The sequence below is a fragment of the Anas acuta genome, chromosome 4 (assembly GCF_963932015.1).
Source record: "Anas acuta chromosome 4, bAnaAcu1.1, whole genome shotgun sequence".
NCBI classification, from domain to species: domain Eukaryota; kingdom Metazoa; phylum Chordata; class Aves; order Anseriformes; family Anatidae; genus Anas; species Anas acuta.
In genome coordinates, this window is record NC_088982.1 from 46,728,665 (window position 1) to 46,750,962 (window position 22,298).

The 22,298-nt window shown below is 38.5% G+C and overlaps 1 protein-coding gene across 1 annotated transcript; it reads right to left on the minus strand.

Moving 5' to 3' along the window:
• Window positions 1–1,910: 1,910 nt before the first annotated feature.
• Window positions 1,911–21,807, minus strand: GASK1B (golgi associated kinase 1B). The gene is made up of 5 exons (XM_068681076.1): window positions 21,590–21,807; window positions 19,688–20,971; window positions 12,554–12,768; window positions 8,074–8,300; window positions 1,911–7,358 (listed from the first exon to the last, which is right to left on the minus strand). Exons 2-5 carry the CDS (start codon window positions 20,682–20,684, stop codon window positions 7,151–7,153), a joined length of 1,647 nt encoding a protein of 548 aa, XP_068537177.1. The 5' UTR covers window positions 20,685–20,971; window positions 21,590–21,807; the 3' UTR covers window positions 1,911–7,150.
• Window positions 21,808–22,298: the final 491 nt, after the last annotated feature.

Here is a 22,298-nt window from a genome sequence, read left to right on the forward strand (position 1 = left end):
AGGTCTGAGTAACCTACAAGATTGCAGGTTCCTCTCTGTTTGAATCACCTTCAAATATAAGAATACATGGGATTCCCTTTTGGGTCACACCCGTGGGCCACTTAGCCCAGAAGTACTACTTAGACTGGGGCAAAGTGAGATGAGCACATGAGCCTGGGGAAATACCTGTGGTCCCTTTCCCAGTATCCGGAATTGTTGTATTAGGAATGTTAGAGGATGCAGGCTTGCCTACTCCGTGTATAGTCCATGTATAGACTTGCTGTCCTTGAATTTGTCCAATCCCCTTTGACTTTCCTGATACTGTTTCCACAGTCTCTTGTGGCAGCAAGCTCCAGAATCTGAGTACCTGCTGTGTAAAGAACTTTCTTTTATCTGTTTAAAAGGGATACTGGTTTCACTGGGTGCTCCACACCTTTGGTATTGCAGGATTTGGTGAATGACATTTTCAGCACTCACCCCATTGATCATTTTCATGATTTTGTAAACCTGAATTACCAGCTTCTCCAGCCTTCTCTTTCCCAAACTGAACAAATTCATCCCTCTCCTTACAAGACAGCCATCTCAGCCCTCTGGTCATTTCACTTGCTCTTCCCTCAACTGACTTTAGCTCCTGGAGTTGTCAAGACCAGGCTGCACAAACAACCCAAGAGGTGGTCTCTCCAAGATTTTAAATAGCAGCTAAATGAAGTCTTTACATTAATCTATACTGAAGCTCATCTCCCAGGTTTGACCCACTCAATTTCATGAAGTTGTTGCAGAGTTCTTCACAATTTCTCATTCTTCATATACCATGGAAAATTAATATCTTTAATAGTGTCATTTATAAATATCGTTCATGTATTTCATGACAGACCAATAGAAGATACTGCTGCACTGCTTATTTTATTTTAATTATTGACCTCAAATGTTTGTATTTGGCTAGGGCAGGGCTTCCCACAGAGATACAGGTGGAATAGGCTGATAGTCTTGAGAAAAATCTTGTTGATCCTGCTTGGAGCTCACAGATGTTTGTTTAGACAATTTCCATGACAAGTTCTATACCTGTGCTGTATCTCAGGCAACTCTTCATCTTATTTGTTTGTCACTCTCCTTAGGTATCCATTTGACCTTAGGTTTCAGTTGTCCTGCCTCTAAGACTATGGATTGACCTAACTGACCTAAACTGTTTTTTCTGGAAATGGGACAACTCAGCAAAATTGTAATGAACTTACACAAATGTATCTGAGATTATTTAGCTTGAAGTATGCAGTAATGTGCACAAATAAATAACATTTTCATAAAACAAATCAAATTACTTTGTACAGGAAAGAATGTTTAAAAATATTTCAACATCTTTGTGTTTCTCATTAGTCTCTCTTGGATCATGAAAAAAATGTAAACTTCAGAGACTAGAAGTTCTGAGGCTACTTTAACTCTGTGTGAGTCTCCATGCCACATAGATTTCAGTGCCCTTCTGCTGCTTCTGTACTTGCTCGATGTCTGTTATAAAGTTTACTAGTCATTGTTGTATACTTCTCTTCTGGCATCATAAATGGTCATGGCCTTTTCTGCTCAACATCTGTGTAAGTTGACATTGCCACCATGGCTAAAGAATACAGTAATACTGCTGATGCAGAGATCAGAAGCTCCACAGCCAAAGAGAAACAGCTTAGAGTTACAAGTCTCGAGAGTAAACACAAAATATTTCCACGGGAAGAGCTTCATAATATAATTTGGATTGTTTCTCTGAAGACGCAGTTTCAAGGCCATAGTTTTTTTTTTAAAGTATCTAATAATCCACACAGGACTTTAATATGTATTGCAATTTTGTTATTTCAGCTTAGAGAACTGATCTGAAACTTGATGAAGACACTATTTTATTTTGTATATTCCTGACTATCATATGACAAAAGCAGCAGAGAGTCAAACAATCCATTGCTTGTGATAATGCCTTTACTGTTACTATAAAAGGACAAACAAGTTGGTTTTTAAAATGCACAAGTTTCAAATGGAAATTCAGTATGTAATGTAAAAGCCATTAAAACCCCTCAGATTTGCTATCACTCTGTTGTCTGGCAGTTTAATGCAGATACAAACATTGCTCTTTTTTGGTACAATTGTAAGGAGAAAACTTTTTATATTATATAGATGCATTAGCAAGGGAAGAGCTAATGCTTTGAGAACAAACGTTGCATCCATAATAAAGTTTTGTTTAAACTTCAACTTGCATATACCCAAAATTGAATTTATGTTCACAAACAATAAAATTCTACATGTAAACAGCAAATTACATAAACAATTCACTCTGTATGACCCAAACTGAGTGCACGTTGTAGGAAAAAAAAAAAAAAAAAAGCTAAAGTGTATTATATACACATATATGTATGCTCATATTTGCATACACACACATGCAGGAAAGCGTTCCCAGAATTGCTACTGGAAGCTTGTCCTTTAATGTACCCTAAATATGTATTTCCATTTTTAAAACCATGGAATTTACTTTTCTTTAATACAGTGCATTATAGAATATAGAATATATATATATATATAATATATAAATATATATATATAGAAAAGAGGGAAGTTGCTCTCACAGTGCTCCACAAAAGTTTTCATGTCCTCAGCTTCTGAAACGTTTAGGATTATTAACTTGCTGGCAAGCTCCTGAGGAATTTCAAGGCATCTGTGCCTGTGCTACTTATTTTAAGCTCTGTCTTCCAATGTTATGAAATCAGCAAACCCTCTTGACTTTCTTAGTAATTACATTTTATGTGGTTCTGGCTTTCAGGCAGATTCAAGAATGACATAATCTTCTTTTCCCACCCACAGATTTTGGACTGTTGCTGTTGGTTACACCCTTCCGAGTAATGTGCAACATGAATCTGTCTGATCCCATATGCCCATAAATGGAAGGCAGCCCAGCAAAGATGACTAAAGCCCAGTTTCTTGGCTTTCCGTTGATCACCACCATAGATAGAGCAAGGCCTGTTCATTTTTTTTCCTGTCTGTTAATACACCTCTGAAAAATGTAGATGAAGGACAGGTAACGACAGAGTCACTGCACCAAGCCTGTTGGAGTTTAAGAAGCATTTGGACTGTGTAGTTAGTCACATGGTCTGAATTTTTGGGTAGACCTGTGTGGTGCCATGAGTTGGACTTGATGATCATTGTGGGTCCCTTTCAGCTTGGGATATTCTATGATTCTATGATTATTTAGGTTTCTGTACTGGAATGTCAGTCCAACGTCATGCTGTTTTACAAGGAAATGGACTAATTTTTCAATACACTTTACTCCCGTTACCGAGGGGTGAGCAGGTATCTTGAATATAGTAGCAGTGAATAAAGTTCTTCTACTGTACTTTTTACTGGAGCATTTATGTAAATGCACTCAAAAAGTAGAGAATTCTCCACTTGAGTAAAAAAAATAATAAAATAAAATAAAATAAAATAAAATAAAATAAAATAAAATAAAATAAAATAAAATAAAATAAAATAAAATAAAATAAAATAAAATAAAATAAAATTAGAACTTGGCTAGTATGTACTTATAAGCACTATAGCAATCATACTTTGTATTATTAGCAGTACTGGATTCAAGTACCAAGCTATGTCGCAACAGGATAAACATCATAAAGAAAGGCACTTTCTGAAGTTTGTTATCAACATTATTAAATTCAAAACATTTTACAGTCTAGTCCCAATGACAGTCTCAGCAAGCCTCTCCCGACTTCCTGAAGACAACAGGAGTGTTTGTAGGAGTAGGAAATACAACTTTTTTATACAGCAGACACAGCAAGGCTTCCAGCTATGCATACTGTAATGCTAAGGCATGATCATAAGGTGAGAGTAGGATGCAGCATGCACAGAATGCCTTGTCCTAGACCCAAAGTCAGAGTTTCAGAGAAAGAAGTACTCCCTGGTCCTTGGAAAGGGCAATGTGTGCAGTACTGACACAGTTCAGCTTGCCCTGGCCATTCATCCTGGGCTCATGGGTGCCTGCAGAAGTTCTGAAAAGACATTATATGCCTCTCTGGTCCATATAGGATAGAGGGTGAGACAACTGTCCATCCCCTTGTACTTTCCACAAAATCTAGGCATCATTCTGCCCTGCAGATTAGCTCTAATTACAAGTTGGTCTCTATGCCTCTGCCACAAAAAAAAAAAAAAAAAAAAAAAAAGTAAAAAACACCATTCCTTTCCAAAGGCAATTCATCTGCAGCATCCATCTCCTCATCTCCACAATCTCCACAAGATCTCGTCTTTACAACTATGTTTTTTCATAACTTGGTCATACTGTTAAGGACAGCACCATTGTTACTTGGGCCTCTTAAGCTCAAGACTACCAAAGAACTTTGCTCTAAGCATAGCTTCAGGGCAATTACTCACTCCGTGGCAATTACACTGTTGTTTTAAGAACTGGCATTTATTGCCAGTCAAATAAAAAAAGTCCATATCATACTCAAGGAACACTAGTCCATGTCTAGAAGAAATAGAGAAGAATATATAACCTGAAAAGATAAAAAAACACTTGACATCTTTCTATTCTTGGGTAATGTTCAACTCTGGAAAAAGAAAAAAAAAAGGTTATTATGAGTCAATGACTTTGCATCAGGATCACAGAATCATAGAATGGTCTGGGTTGGAAGAGACCTTGAGGATCATATAATTCCAACCCCCCTGACATGGGCAGAGACACCTCCCACCAGACCAGGATGCTCAAAGCCCCATCTAGCCTGGCCTTGAACATCTCCAGGAATGGAGCATCCACAGCTTCTCTGGGCAGCCTGTGCCTGTGCTTGACCACCCTCACAGTAAATATTTTCTTCTTAATATTTAATCTAAGTCTATTTAGTTTAGTCCATTTAGTTTAAAGCCCATGTCCTATCACTACCTGTCAAAACTACTTGTTAAAACCCCTTGCCCTATCACTACACTCCCTGACCAAAACTCCCTGACCCCAGCTTTCCTGTAAGCCCCCGTTATGTACTGGAAGGCCGCTATAAGGTTTCCCAGAAGCCTTCTCTTCTTGAGGTTGAACAACACCAGTTCTCTCTGCCTGTCTTCATGGAAGAAGTGCTCTGAATGTGTAGTCTTAGAGGCAGAAGAAGAGAAGCTAGAAGACAAAATACTCATGGGACATTTTTCATGATCAGGTACACTGCTATATCTTCCCTTGTTCCTCTTCTAAGTTCAGTGCAGGTGAAAATGATGATTTTCACTCCCAGGAGAGTGTGATAATCCAATTGAACATGTATATAGCAGGAAGAAAACTGTGAGATAGGCTAGAAAATAGGACAAATTGATTTTAACGGTCACCAAAGACTGAAATTCATGATAAATGCAACAGGAATTCCATGTGAAATGGATTGAGAGATTATTTTTTTTCTCTAGGCTCAGGTCAAAATGCAAGCTACAGTAACATCTTTATTTCTGTGATAGAAATTACCTGGCTAATTTGTTACAACATTTTAAGAAAGGGATAATATGAAAGCCCTATACAGTTCTACTTTGGTGCAATCAAAAAGTCCAAGGCACTCTAAAACATGGCCTCTCAAGGTAATTGGTAAGTTCTAGGATGTTTTTACAAATGTATCTGCCCTTTACTGACAGAAAATAAAAGATTATTTAGATGACCAAGCTCTTAATGAGATCTATTTCTTCTAGTAATGCAATTCTTGTTAATAGCTCTTTTGATAATAAGAATGAAAATCTGCTTTAGCTGCAGTGGAATTGTAGTTATTTAAGACATTAAATTCACCCACATTAAGATGAATATTAAACATTTTAGTTTCTCATAATGACAAACAATAATATTATACAAGCACTTTCATTTTTTTAAATGTTATACACTCTATGTTTTTTTTACTATACATGAAGACAAGAGTAGCTATGAAACCATTCAACTTCTGCCACCATCTCATGGCAAAAAGATAATAGATATTCATTTAGAAAGACAGTAAGAACCTTATTAAACAGACAGGTAGAAAGTATATGTGAGGACAGACTATATCAGTTGATATTTTACTTTTGGAACAGAGTATTTGCTGGAACAGATTGAGGCTAAGAATCTAAAGTGCTTGTCCAAGCCTAACAACCTTACCTGTATGAAAACTTGGGACAAGTCATCAGCTGGAATCATCACCCCACAATGGTCAATCTTAACAAAAATCCTGAGCCTGAATTGCTGGCAAGAGCTGAGCAAGCAGCACAAACAACATTTTCTGTTCTGATTTTAACAATGCTCACATCATTATTGCATCTGCCTTTCATTAGTATTCTAAAAAATCATGTAAAGAACATTGCAAAAACAAAATGTGTATACTTACTTTAGCAAAATATTTTCACAAAGCTAAAGCTAAATAGCTAAAAAAGAAATGGTAGTACTAAAGGATGATTCTGTGAGTAACACCCAGTTAATCAATAGAAATATCAGACAATCCATCCACACATCAAACCAATCCATACTGAAAATAGTATGTTGTAACAAATGACTCATGACAAAGTGTACTCCATACTGTACAGGGAAAAACTGCATTTGTCAAATTAATTATTATTGTTAAAGCCATGCTCTCCTCGTTGTGAATCTAAATTTTATTCACATCCAATAGAAATATTGGATTTCATTTAAAAGAGTTGAATCTGGTCCTTAGATTTCAAAAGATCAAAATAAAATACATTTGGAAATGTTGGAATTTTAGTGTTCTTAATCAAAAAGATAAATTCCTGTACTAAGTATGTTTCACTATGTAGATACGATGGCAGTTTTCAGTGATGTGTTAAGTGCCTAAAATCTCTGTTCCCATTTAAATTTGCAATAAAACTTTTACTGACTTGAATGATGAGAGTAAGAGTAATCCAGACTAATGTACTGAAAATACTGTTGCTAATTCTGAAGCATATTAACAGAAGGAGTGTTCATGGTGCATGCACATTACTATATCATTTATTGTACTATTTGACTTTTTTTCATTTAATTTCACTGGTGACATAGAACCGCACTGTGTTGAGCTGCAGCTGACATTTAAATGATGCTTTTAAACCATTCAAGACTTCTTATTTAAAAATAAACTTGAAAGTTTGGAAAAATAAAAATTAAATAAGCCTATGAAGTAAATCAATTTAACTGTCAGTTTTGCCTCACAAAATTTTTTAAAGCCTGTTCCTCAGAAGCTCATTCATTCATGGGCAATACTTTGGCTCCATGTGCATTTATATAAGTAAGAAGAATTTTGGACCTCCTTTCTATTACATCAATAAGCTTTTCAATTCCTTTCCTGCCTCCTTGGCTCTCCCAGTATACTTTGTCAAGGAACAAAGACTGAAGCAACTTCTCCCGTAAACGCTGGCTCCTCAGCACTGAAACTGCAGATTCAGGAAATCTGGAAAAGCACAAAGAAAATCATCAGTTTTGCCATCACTCTGAATTGCAATAATCATGTTGTGGTTTAGCAATTGAATTTATGAATATAGCCTGCGACTCAGGAGAGGAAGTCCATGCATGACTAATCATATGCATGTTAATTGTATCTCTTACACAAGTAGAGTTAGTCATACATTTTTAGACATCCTGTAATTCACAAAATGCTTCATGGGCTGATGATATTTATTACAGTAACTTAGTGTCCCTTGCTTTTTGATTATAGTATGGTAACTCAGAGCAGTGCAAATTGCTTACAGAAGAGGTTTCCACAGAAACAAGTTTACATTAGTGGAGTTGAGACTTTCCTGTGTTACATCAGTCATGCCTTTATAGGTAAGGCATGAATCTGTTCTGTAAAGCCCTGGCAACTTGCAGATGCTACAGGTAATAAACTGAAAGTGTGTTTAGGGTAAACATAACTAAGCTTCACTGACAAATTAGATCTCCCCATGGACCTGGCAGAAGAAACCTGGAGTTAATGTAACACTGACACAGTAATAGTATCTCTCACGCAGCTTAGGGAGCAGGACAAATCTCTCCTAGTCCAAGTACCCAGGCACCCTCTGTGAGCAGTGCTTTATTCCTACTAAATGCTGAGGAGAGATTTTCCATCCAACTGCAAACCCAGGAAGAAATTATCCATCTTTTTACAAAATTAATAACTTAAAACTTACTCATTGATTCCTTGCAGTATTTTGAAGTCAAGATTGTCCTCGCTTCTGTCAAAGAAACCATTATTGTCTATAAAGGCCAAGTGCCTTCGGTCATGCCTTCTCTGCACTATGTGTGTCAGGTCGACAGCATCCTGATCACTGCATTTCAGTGTCAGACCTTGCTGCACGCAGGAATCTTCCTTCAGAGGTTTGAATCCGCAGCAGTTTCTGTCTAGCCGGTTATAGATCTAAAACCAAGCACAGCAGAGCGCCGACTGAAAACAACTTCAAAGGATTTGGGGCACAGTGCCACTGTCAGACTTTGCTCACTAACCCAGCTGGCAGAAAAGCAAGCTCAGAACAAGCATAGTTAAAGAGAGCAGTGAAATGGCATTAAAAACCTTGTCTCCAAATTTCATATACTGTTTGAAGCAATTTGCCAGGCTACATATTGTATCCATTTGATGGCCATGATTTGTTATGTCAGTAGACATTCCTTGAAAACAATGGAACAATAGGACTTTGTAATAAGATGGGGAATACAATTCAATAGAAATAGCACAGCCTGACATACACGAAGGGCCTCTATTTTGTAGACTCTAACAGACTTAAACATGCAAAAAAAAAAAAAAATATTGAAAAGATGAGCAAGGGGCACATTAAGTTAGTCACCAGAAGCTACCAAATGCAGGAAGGAGGAGTGCATTTCTAAGCACAGAGAAGCCTCTGTGAGCTGCCCTGTGGTGCATATTTCAATGACATCATGGCCCAGACTATTGTTTCACACGCAAATGCTCACTTATTCATCATGCAGCGCTTAGCTGGGAGGAATACATCTGGTCTAACTTTAGCGGTGTAAATGCTAAGCATCTCTCCTGACCTAGTCATTTCTGTTTCTTACGTAAACAATGACAAGTACTAGGCACCCCCAGTGCAAAGGATGCCATTTTAGGATAACTGTCTTGCATGGGAAGGATAAATCACTCTTTACAGGTACTTCTACCCTCTGGTGTGTAGATGAGAATAAATGCCCAGCATTGCCAGGGCCCTGAGTGCACAGATCAGCCTTAATTGGCCTAATCAGCCTCAAATGGGACCTCCATATCCACATCCACCCTCTCTCTGCCCATTGGCCCAGGAGCCCTATACAAGTTCAGGCTCAGGCCCTCAGTTCTCCTCTGGACCTTGCTGTGGGAGCACCTGCTCCTCATCCTGTTACCTGGTGCTCCTGGATTGCTGCTTGGTGGCCCTGGAGCTGGATTGCCACCTTGTCTCTGCCTGATGCTCACAGAGGGACCCACTGTCATTCCTTCTGGGCTGCCCCTTGTGCCATGGGACCAGCCATGCTGTGTGGATGACCTGTCCTGGCTTCCCCTGGGGAGCAGCCCTGCTTTTGCTCACAGCTATTTACAGAGCAGAAGGCAGATAAGGTTTAATGCGTAGCTAATTAATGTCTTTTTTTTTTTCCTCTCCTTGTTTCCTGTGTGCTACTAACTTAAAACTGCTCTAAGCATAAAAATAATAACACTCATGTAAACATGAAACCTTCTAAAGTTAGTCTTATTTTTTGACACCCCACTGAAATGAAGTGTTGTGACTTCTCATGATTTAGAGCTGTGTTTAAAGTTAGAAAGGCCTCCTATTTTTATTTTTTTTTCATCAGATGAAAGTCCGAGAGTTGTTTGTGTTCTCTTGTGTAGCAATATTGCCACTGGTCTTGCTGGCAGTGTTTATTTTCAGCTGAGAAAATCCTGAGGAAAGGAATGGATTTCTCTCTCATCCTTGCTGAGCAGCATTCAGCATCTTCAAGCACAAGAGCCCCTGTTGTTTGCAGTGTTGTAGCTCATTTCTCATTCAATTTATTCGAAGTTTTGCCAAAAAGTGAAGTAGAGATTTACAGACTCCTTTGATGCATAGCCATAATTCGTCTTTACCACACCTCATTACATGCATTAAATAGATGAGGAGATCATGTTCTTGCAGACAGCCTCTTCATAATGCGTTCTGTTAAGGCAGAACACTGGGATACTCTGGAGCTGATGTTGCAACTTTAACAGTTTAACACTGATTTCTGTCATGTATTTATGTATGTACATGAGTGCTTCAAAACTCCATAATTAAAAAAATAATAATTTTTACTTTTAATGTCCTTACTTTACCTGAGTTCTTGAAGAGGACACTTAAAGGTCAAATACAAGCATTTTTCAGCTTGCTTCTATGTTTTATATTATTTGTTATTTGAATTCAGAAGATAGGAATCTCTTTAAGGGCACCAAAGCCATTCTGATGGAAACATTTTTAAGAAGGAATGCTTCTCACCAGCACTCTTTCTGAAAAAATCATGAAGTGGTTTTTTTAATGTTCTGTAGTTTCCCAGACTAGACTTTGCACTGTTAAAGTATTTTTATTGATATTAAGCCCAGTTTCTGCTATGATTAATTTCAGACTATTATAATCAATGTCCTCTGAATATCTTGAATGCTTTCTTGTTATCTTGATGTTTATGCTCCTCAAAGTCTAAGCTGTTAGGTTATCTTTGCACCACAGTTACGGTAAGCACATTGTAACGTGTATTTTAATGGTTCTTTAAACTTTCTTTAGCTTTTCTGCGTCATTGATTCTGATTCAATTTTAAATGCACAGAAAATTTACCTTCAGTAGTGTATTCATGTGATTTTTCTGGGGGAACTGCAAATCCAGGTAGGTTTCTTGGAGGCTCTTGTTACCTTGCTGATGCAGGCAGCTTTTTAACAGAATATTGCAATTGAGACCTCCTGGAGCAAACATCTAACTAAGCAAACTTGATTTTTTTTTTTTTTTTTTGTATGTATGTCTGCACAAAACCATACATAAGAAAGGTGTTAGAAGGTTTTGGCCTTTTCCAGTCTAGAGGTATGCAGATCAGTATGGAAATAACTAGAGACAGGAAAACCTCTTGGTGCATAAAGCCACATATCCTTTACCACAACTGAAGAGTGCAATCATTGAAAAGCTTGAAGTTTTCCACTAAAAACCATCTACCTGGTGGTATGAAGCAGCCCAGGTTAGAAGGGACCTCAAGAGATCATCAGGTCCAACATTAGTATGTATGATAACAGTATAAACATTTGTACTCACAAGCAGCATTTGCAAGATAATTAGTCTATTAAACAAAGCTACTTATTTAGTCTATTAAACAAAACCACTAGAATCCTGGCCTCTATTAGGGCTACACGCCATAGCTTGGCATTTTAAACTTGGAAACCCTTCTTAGCATTTTCCATGTTAGAATCCTCTAATGTGCTGCTAGACTAAAGTCTGACAGCACAGGTATAATCTTAACCTTAAAACTGTAAGACCTTCTTTCACTCTCTGGTATGTACCATCTTATTTGGTAGGCAAATGGAAGTATAAACTGATACCAGATACAAATGGGGGCAATTTATTTTGTGTACAATTCTATCCTGTTGTACCTTATTTCTGCTGACCTCTCCTTCTGGATAATAAGAATTCTATTATGAAGTTTAAAAACGTGTCTTAGAGGACATTAAAATAAATAAATAAATAAAATAGAACTCATGTGAATTCTCAACCTGTTCAGAAACAAAACAATGGCATGAAAATAATAAAATCTGATGCATTATGTACTATTTATATATGGGTATTACTATGTTTAGTACCAAAAAACTCCACGTATGACCTTATACCAGTTTCAGAGGGTTATTTGCTCATAGTGGAACTAAAGATGCAGTCATTAGACAAGTTGACAGTATATTTTTAGAGAAGAATTTCATGCTCTATGTTTAACAAGTCTGCAGAAATGCAATTTTCAGAAAAACATTTGAAGCATCATTCATCCTAAAACAGACCTGAGAAAGGCAGGGATAGACTATGCATAAAGCAAGGCATGATTTCTGTATTTCAAGAAATGCAACTCTAAAAAGCTGAATTGTATGCAACTGAAATGCAGTGCACAAAACTAGTGCTTACTGTAGTTTTAAATACAGATAGCATTATATAAACCAGTAAGTGGTGCAGGAGGCTTAGCCACTCTGACCTGTCTGGCAGGCAGGGGTGATTGGAAACAGTGCTGTATCTCAGGAAGGTATAAAATCAGCTGCCATCCACATGCATATACATATACATGTAGTCCAGCATTAATGTTCTATTGTATAATTATTGTAACTGTGGTCATGTGGTGTCATAATACCACAAGGCAAAGCCCTAGCATGGTATTATTTAGAGAGCTAATACTTATGTGCAAAACCTAATTGAAGAACAGCAGCTTTGTTGTTCATCAGATACTATTCTACTCCTTCCTCATTCAGTCAAGTTCCTGATCTTTCCATGATTACAAGTTGAATTTTGAATGTTTTAATCATAAACAGAAACAACTTCAAATTGTGCAAATTCATCTCTTCCCCAGTCTTAAAACAAGCGAACCAACTAAAATTATTTTTCTGAGAGTCTATGTGCTCATGTGACTTTTGAGGCAGATATTTGTGTTCTATAAATGTTTTACCTGCAGAAGAAAATCAAAGAGTGCCATCTTGGACCATTCATGATGGTGGATTTCAGTACAGCCCCACTCAGCTTTGGGAACTTTACCATTCTGCCAGCATTTCTGCTTCAATAGTTGCTGATATCTCCCCCAGGTTAATCTCACTGAAGAATGGGTATTGTTATCTGTTGGACTCAGTGAGGAATCCCAGAGAATAACAGGACAGGCTTGACCGGCTGAAAAAGGAAAAACAAAAAATTGCCAGACTGGAGTACTGACAGACTTGCTTGATCTTTCTTTAGACATTGTCTAAGCATCAATAATTATAGCATTTTACAGATGTGGCAGAAAAAATTGCCACAGACAAATAATTTGACATCCTTTGGTTAATGTGGTCTTATTCCACATCTAAAACCAGCCACCGCAGGAATGGACAAAGAACAGACATTGTAAGTGCCTTCAGTGTACAGAAGACTTTTTCTCTTTGAAGCAGGAGATTAACGTAAAAAGTCATATATTAAACCAAACTATTACAAAGTTCATAGGTAGATTTAGAGCCTACAATGCTGTTGTGAACTAATGCTGCAGGATTCCCTCACTGCAGAGAACTGATGATGATTCACAAGAGCTGAAAACTTCTCTCAAAGGGTGTTTTCCTGTGTAATGGGCATAAAAGATTACAAATCCTATACTCAAAGTGGATTTATACTGTTTTCTTTTGGTATTGTATGCCTATAATATATGATTTCACAGCCCTGAAATGATGTATGAGAATACTGTAGAATATCAACTTAGCATGAATAAACACCTTGACAAGTATTTTTTATTATACAACTATAACATGAGATAGTACAACAATGATTGTGGCCACTTTCTTTAATTCTTTTTCTGTGTAAAGATTATTCCACTTTTCCCTGAAACTGGTAAGGCACGTAAGTGTCTTAGCTTTGGTGAATTCAAGTGTTTGTAGTATTTAGTGGGAAGTAGGCTCTGCAAAGAATTTAAAATAAGCTAAAATACATTTCACTCAATATCAAATAACAGGCATATGTATCCTCTTTAGGAAAGTGGAGCTTTCTGTTTCACTGCTGATTCAATGCTTCTGTTGCTGCCTTAAGTAGTCAAGGATCCAGGACTGACTGCGGTTTGTACACACTTTAAAACAAAGAAAATATTTATATTTTTGGGTGTAGACAGAAGGCCAGGATACAATGTCTTGGTATGGAAAGGAGGAACCATTTAACTGCAAAGCTGTTAGCTAATAAATAACAGGTGTTGGAACATATGCAAAATTTCAGAATTTATTTGTATTTGTCTTGAATGTCAATAAACCTAACCACCACACTTCTACAATTCATGGGATAGTTTGTCTCTCTACAGGCTGCGTATAACTGTCTTCTGTGTGCTCTTGGACCCAAAGACACATCTGAAAAGAAGCTCTCAATCTCACATGAAAGCAATGAACTTCATGGCAACTTCTTCTCCAGAGGCAACCTGGACAGATGTCTGTACAGAGAAAATTGGCATCTGTGACAAACAGGAAGGTAAAAAAAAAAAAAGCCAATGCAAATGTTCCATCTGTAAGCAGCATGAATTGCTGATGGATCTCCACTGAGCTGAATCAAAAAGCACTTTCTTCAAAGGATGCTGACTGATCTGAAACAGGTTGGAAATTCTTTGCCCATAATTAGCAGTGAATCATGTGAAGATCTACCTGTTGCCATAAAGCATGATAAGACTCCACATGCAGTCAAGCTCAAATGTGTTCAGTTTCATTAGGAAAAGTGGAGAAAAGCAAAATCTTCTCAAACACCAGAATGTACTTGATGATCTTCTCTCTGACTCAACATGTGCATACAAGGTAGTCCTCAAACTAAACCAAGATGCAGCTCTCCACCTCTTTAACTCCCCTCCTTGTTGCCTGATGTTTCCTTAGGAACCCAGAAGGTGTCCTTTTCTTAGGAACATCAGTCTCTCACTATGGTCAGTACTTCCTTTATCATCATTGTGCACCAGCATCTTTTCTCTGATGGGGGAGGGGAGAATATGAGTGTTGAGCACTGCTGAAAAATCAGGCTTCTCTACTGAGATGCCTGAATAAGCATTGAGGAATTTAAAGCCAGAAACCCTGGCCATTTCCCAATCTCTCTCGCTTTAGCTCCATCACTGACATTGTAGATGACTAGCCAAGTCAGGTCAACTATTAGCTAAGCTACTCTTCCAAAACAGTTGGAGAAAGCATACACAAGCAGTAGGAACTGCCACCAAAAAGCAAAGAACAGCATCCTTTGGGACCGAATCTGATCTTTTATTTTTGTATCTCTGACAGCAGCTTATGTAACTACTCGCAAAATTTTTCCACAAGCCAAACACGTGAACTGTCTTCTAACAAAACAAACATCCCCTGTCTATCTAAAAGGGACATGATAAACAATAGTAATATAAATACTTGAAAAATATGAATAATATCTTGCCAGTTTCCATTAAGACACAAAAACAAATTTAAAAGACCAAGGCTAAATGCAGGAAATGTTTGCATTTCAGAGGAAATGGGAGCAGAAAAGATGAGCCAAAATAAAATCTTTCAACTCTGTAATATAAATTGAATTACAGGAATATGAAGCAGCAGCTTCAGTAAAGAGCAGTGACTCAATTTTTTGACACTGGCAGGAAAAACATGAAGAGGCTGAATTAAAGCAGATAAGGGGGTTGATTAATAGGTGTATGAATTGGTGTAGCAAGGTAGGGAGAGTTGTTTTGCTTCAGACCTCCCAGGCGTGGGGCTGAAGTTAACTGAGCAATGGAAAGCAAGGCCTGACCAGGAGCTCCCAGTCTGACACAGCCAGGATTTAAGGGGTCCAGCACACATCAGAATACATCCAATTGTTCTAGGAGGGCCTCTTTCCTCAGCAGTTTTATATGGTAACATAGAAGGTTATTGCTGTTCTGCTGCTGCAGCTCTGACACTCACGGATGCCACTGCTGCCTGTTACTGAAAGACCTGGGGTCTTAAATAACTTCTGATAAACCCACCATGAGAGAAGGAAATACTGTGAGGAAGCCACTGAAGCTTGGCCAAAGCAGATTGACTTTAATTTCTTTTCATCTACTGTTTTAGACCCATTTAACTACTCAGCTACCTAAAGATGAAAACATCTGCAAAATTGCATGAAAAGTCTTTTGAAACTTGTATTGGAACCAGCTTCCTAATAATTCAAATGGATTTTTCAGCACCAAAATAGTTCTAAAAATTTCTTTGGCCCTTAGCATCCACTGTGTCGGGGAATGAGCTGAGTAAGCTAACACAAGGGAAACTTAAGGTTGCTGAGGCTAGACTGCCCCAGGGTGCTCAAACTGCTTCATTCACAGCAAGGTAATGTACCCCAGCTTGGCTTCTGTATCAGCATCATCTTAAATATCCAGGCACCATATCACTTTAAAAATGATCTACATGCTTTTAAGCATATTTGTATAGATACTCTTGCAAATGTTATCATACCATATTGTGTACTAACTTATTCCCACAGCATTTTTTCCAACTTTGAAAAAAATACTTTCAAACATTCCCAAGAGAGCTTCAATAAAGAAAGCAGGTCTTTCATGCGGTGGTTAAAGCCCTTTCTCAAGCTCATCACTGTTTGCAGTGATGCAGTACAGTTTACCACTGCCACACTTGAAAGGAACAGTTTAGTTGCCCATGTAGTATCAGGAAGGGATAATTTAGTGTAGAAAGCAGGTTTTTATTACTCCCTATTTTGCCCTAACATTAATGAATCATATTACCCTTCCCTGCTTTTGCACAACTCATGGTGCAATGGCCAAGGCAGGCTGATAGTGCAGGGTATAACAGGAAAATCTATGGCTCCATTTATCACATGGAAGCCAATAAAGCAAAACGACAAGTGTACCCAGTGGAGCTGTCTATCACGTGTCATGTGTCTGTTTGCACTAAACTAACCATGAAGGGTTGTTACTCAAAGGAAGAGCTTCTTGCACTTTTCAGGAACAAAAAGTTCTGGGCAAATAGCTCAATCCTCAGCTAAGAAGCCCCACTGGACTGAGTATACCTGAGCTTGCTCCTCTCAGCGCAGGATCAAACATACTTAGCCACATTTACCATATCAGAAAACTGGGGGAAAAGAGGTGGTAGTTGGCATGTGGTACCTCAGGCCTTAAGCAAGAGATGCGACAAAACTGTGCAGCAGTTGCTGTGTTGTATATCAAAAGCTGAGCAAAGACCTCAGCCTCAACACTAAGGTCCAAGGAACCCAAGTCCTCTCCCTTTGGTGTTGAGTGGCAGAAGAGGAGCAAACCCCTCCAGCTTGTGTTACTTCATCAGTGACTCAAGCCCTAGTGAACCCCAGCATTGTCCTGCCCTGCTGCTGAGCCAGAGGCAAGCTGTGCAGTCATTTTACTTTACTTCTGTGCAAGTTGACTGAGGTTGGTCTGTGCCACCAAGCTGTGCCAAGCAAGGTCACTGATGTCTCCTCTATTCCTTAGGTTAGGACCGTCAAATAATAAAGATTCTCCATCCTATGTTATTAATGTAACCATACCAAAACTCATAAATGCAAGAGCCTTCCTCTGCTTTCTCCACAACAGATGGAGCTTTATGATTTTTTTTTTGTTGCTTTACAGGCTAATCCTTCTTGGCTTATAGGTGTTTTGGAGCTCACAGCATGTTCATGCCTTGTAGTTAGCAATAGCAATAATGAATATCTGCTTGTGTGCACCCGGAGTCATTCTCTCTGCCTGTAAGACTGAACTTGCAAGGGCTTTGCTCACCTGTACTCCCCAGGCTATTTACATGTACATTAGATCAATTAACTGCAAAAATATGAGGGAAAGAGTTATCATGCCTGATTTTTCCATCCATGATGGAAAAATAATATAGACCACTCAAACATTCAGTTAATACCAAAGAAGGTTTGCAATTAACTAGGAAAAATAAGGGCAGTAGCCAGAGAAATTGCATACAGTATTTTGCTAGGCTTTTAAAGAAAACACATCAGTGAGGGAATTGTGAGAATAAAGGAAACAAACTCTCTACGGGGATTTACTAAGTGGTTCTTTGAAACTGCTCTGACAAATGAATGACAGTTTTGAGAAGCTCATTTTTTAAGATTTTAATGCTACATCAAACATGTCCTGTTACATCACATCACAACTGAGGCAAGCTAAAGGGAGGTGTCGTGGGGAGAGAGATGTCAGCCCAGAAGCTGTGTACATTTGTAGACACACACAATCTCTCCTCCTGCACTGCTCTCTTTCCCATATGAATAACCATGATTATCAGAAGCTGTCCTGCAAAAACCTTTGGTGAGCCCACCTAATCTTATCCTAAGCACATGCAAGTAAGTTACAGAAATAAGCTCACCAGTTGTTCATATTGCTCTTAAGAATATGCTTTTGTTCATTTCCTCAACACAAAGATGTTTTCAAGATTATGCTAAATACAAGCATGCAGATAGTAATGGGTGCAAGTAGCTACGAGGCATCTGAGCTCCAGCATATTTTGAGGCTAAAGAAATGGAGAGAGACAAGGTACAGTAACTGTTCCAAATCCTCTGTTCACCCTTTAGCTGGAAAAAATGAAGTGGGACCAAAATAATGTTATTTCTCTTCTCATCACCTAGCAACACTCTTCTTGCTATAGGAACATAGCCAGTTATGTGGAAAAGAAAATTAAAATGAGCAGAATGACTCTCTCTGTCCCAGACAATCCAAAACATGCTGCAAGGTGACAGACACCGGGCGACACAATGCACAATTAGCCTAATGGGTTCTCACAGGGGCTTGCGGTCTGTCAGCTCTGCAGCCATGCTGGGCACAATTCCTCCAACCGAACTACCTTAACTCCTTGTGACAGCTCTAGAGCAATAAATCTCCTGCCTAAAAATAACCTAGGCATAATGTATCTTCCATGCTTTGCAAGTATGAATAATATTCAGAAGCCACCAAACTGTTATTCCTAGAGATTCATTCACACAGTTGCACAGGCTGCCAAAGGGAAGACTTACACAGTAGGAACAAAGCAGAGATCTCTAGGTCTTCTTCCTGCTGTCAGATTTTAGAAAGTCATTCCTGAATTACTTGTTCGTTGTTGTCCTTTTTTTTTTTTTTTTTGACAGATGGATTGATATAAAAATATTTCCTATAAGCTAATTTCAGCAGCAAGAAATGAACAGCAAAAACAAATAGCTGGCCACTTCAGCAATGATTCATTAAAATGCAACGTAGTCCTTTAGGGTTGTGATTTGCAACTGTACAAAAATAGCAGTTAGGCTGAAGACATTTAACAAGATGGCTATGTTAGAAATAAACTTCTAAAACACATTATGTCTGAAATCTATCTTTAATTTCACCATAGAATAGAAAGCCAAAATTTGCACTGAAAACTGTTTAAACCAATCATGTAAGAGGCATATTGCGTTATTTCCTGTATATATTTTTGTCTGCATAATATATAATGTAGGTATGTGTAATGAGCCTCAAAATGTCAAGCTGGATTCACTGAGATGTAGCAATATTTTTTGAATTATCAGGGGAGAGGGAAGATTTTTTTTTTTTTTTCTGAAAATTGACAGTTTCCAGAGTTAGTAGTAGCATTAAGCTTCTTCAGGAAGTCCCCTACCTTTCCAAGTAGGTTATCTGACAAAATATAAAACACCTTTCCTGTACCATCTGTTCAAGAGATTAATTCTTGTGCTCGCTTTCAATAATATGTTATTGAAGCCAAATCTAAGAGATGAGAAAACAAAACAAAACAAGACAAGCAAAAAAAAATGAAATATTCATCAAATCACCAGGTAATCTTCTGGAATTTTTTTCACCTCTTTAGTCAGTCTGTACAATGCCATGCGATCTACAGATGACTCCCTGTCTTTTTTTGCATTCCATAGTCTCATGGACAGAGAATCGTTAGAGCAACTCAATTATTGCATTTAGTCTAAATTTCAGGGTACAGCATCCTTTAGACCGGACAATTACATGGAAGAAATTGCAGAAAGATATCAGCTTTACTCCCCTGTAATGATTGGATTAGTTCTCAGACTAGCAGGAGTTAAAGTCTCCTGCTGTCCTGTGGTTAATGTGGGAAGAGGAAGGAAACCTCAGCACCCCATGTGGAAGCTGAAAATCATAGGAATATGTTACCTTGGAAGAACTCCGACTTCCTGCTTACAGAAGGTAAGCTCCTGTTTAGCCCCAAGATCCTATCCAAATGAAAGGCAAACACTTCACTCATGTCAAGAGGTCTTTTGATGATGCCACAGTGCCCTCGATTACAAGCAGCTTCTGTGGTGCTGGGACCCCTCTCAAATACTACCAGGACTGCTTTCTGAGAAGGCACTTCTTGGATGCTCTCTATTGGAGAATCTGCCAGCATACGCATGCTTAGGATATCTTCTTTGCTCAGCCAAGACGGAGAGCTCTCGCTGTAAATCCTGATATTGCTCTCCTCAGCCTGGTGTTGTGCCTTTAGACCTCCAGAAATCCCCCCAGGTCTCTGGTGACCTCGCTTCCCGATTGCCATTTCTTTCTGCCTGTGTTCATCCAGGTGGTGCTTTCCTGCCTCCGGAGCTATTGCTGCTCCCTTTGCACCTGCAGCACGTGTGGCCCTCCCCAGCTGCTGGACAAAGGTCTCTTCCTGGCCAGTGAAAGCAGCTTTTGGAAAGTGCTGCCCATAGGACAAAGGGATTGCATGTTTCTTCCTGCGCTTTGGCTTCACCGTGCCTCTGATGTTGGCAGGCTTGCTGCGCTTGGACCGCAGGGTGATATAAACTACGTTGGGTGGCATCGAGGTCCCATTGCCACCAAGCTGGGGTTCCTGGAAGCTGGGTGGTGACAGGGTGCCATCCAGTGGGATGCCCAGAAAAGGAGTTTGAGCTGCATCTTGGAGACTTCTGGAACTGAGTTTTTGGTGTCCTCCTTTGTGCTGGGGTAAAACGTGACCCACTTGACTGACAAGGAACCCCAGGTAGATCACACAAGCAGTGCCCACCAGCAGATTCCTCCTTGTCCTCGGTCGCCTGCAGGTCCACAGCCTCAGCACCCGTGGGGAGCAGAGGCAGCAAATAAACAAGTTTTTGATTTTACCTGGCTGATCAAAGAAGGTCATTTCTCTAGCGAATCCACATGATGAAAACAGCATAAAGTCTTCCGCACATTCCAGCCAGGATGATGATGCATGATTTCCCTTCCCCGATTTCTATTTCTCCTTTTCCAAATAGCTTCCAGCATGGATGATGGACAGAGGCTACTGATATGCCTGGGAATGTGCTCAGTGCTAAGGATCCAGACACTCCACCTCTACAAGCTGTTAAATTCTTATCAGCCACCACGGGGCAAGTGATTGGCTTCAGAGAATGAATGGAGCCAGCTACGTAAGCAAAGTTTACTGACTTGTAGCCTAAAATATCTGAAGTTCTCCTTTGAAAACTGCAAAAAGAAAAGAGTTGAGCTGACAGTAGCATTTAATTTCATTACTCATGAAATAGTATCTGTGGTTCTCTATTTTAAGAGTCAAGTTATAGGTGAGACAGTATACATAAATCCAGAAACATGCCAGAATACATCTTTCTAATTACAATACAAATTAAACACCAAAATCATGAAGTACAGGCTCATTTTGCAATCTCAGCTAGATGTATTCCAGCATTAAAAGAAAAGCTTTCAAACACAGATCATTATCATCTTTTTCTTACGAGACAAGAGTCTTTACTAAAACTCATGTTATGGACACGCTGTAAATTATACAATATTAACCACCAATAACTATAGCAGTTAGATATGCACATATTCTCTAATACAAAAATAAAGTAGCAGTGCCACATGTCCAGAGTTTAATGGGAATATAGTTCTCATAATTCATAAGCCCACATTAAAGAAGAAAGATGGTTAATTCTTTACACTCTCATGAAGCCATAAAATAGGATCCAGATATAGCTTATCAAATAAAATGACAGTGGCTTATATATCCTTTCACAGAAACAAAGATAGATTAAGTGCACACTGTATACTTACTGCTATAAAAATGTAAAACTTAAAATCTCTTACCTATTCAGCTTGACTCATCCTTTGTTCTGGTAAACTCCTTAGGTTAATAAAAATAACTTCGTAAAACTGACGTTCTCCAAGTATGCTAGCACATATTTCATTTGTAAATATGGTCCACATGTAGGTATTTCATTACAAGCTAAATACTCTTTGGAGCCTAACTGTACTGAGAGGTTGTTTGCATGTGAACTGCTATAAACTTACATGAACCTCACGTTATAAAAAAAAAAAAAAAAAAAAAAACTTCTATTTTAAATTCTGTAATGAAAAGTCCTGTGAAGTATGTGCCTTCCAAAAGTGCATTCCATCCATTTCTAACTCCTGAGGGCCCTCTAGTGCACAGCAGGCAGAGGTACTGAAGAAATTCCTGCTTTCCACAGTTTTCCCTTTTTAAAAAGAGGGCCTTCTGAATTTTACATCATTTGAGAATTGCATGTTCTTGTGAGGAGAAATGAAAAACAGACAGTGGCTTTATTGTTAAATATTGTTAACATGCTATTAAACAGGAGCATGTTTTCTATTTGTGCTTTCCAAAATGAGGCACAGCAGTCACCATGCAGATGGAAAAGTCAAGGCAGTAAGATGTTAACAGCTTGTGAAAAGTTAAGCAGTGAGACAATGGCGCAGCTATGACTTCTGACTCCTTGCCTAGTCCAAGTACAAAATAATAAAATCTCTGTTTACTGTAATTTAAACTAAAAGAGACATT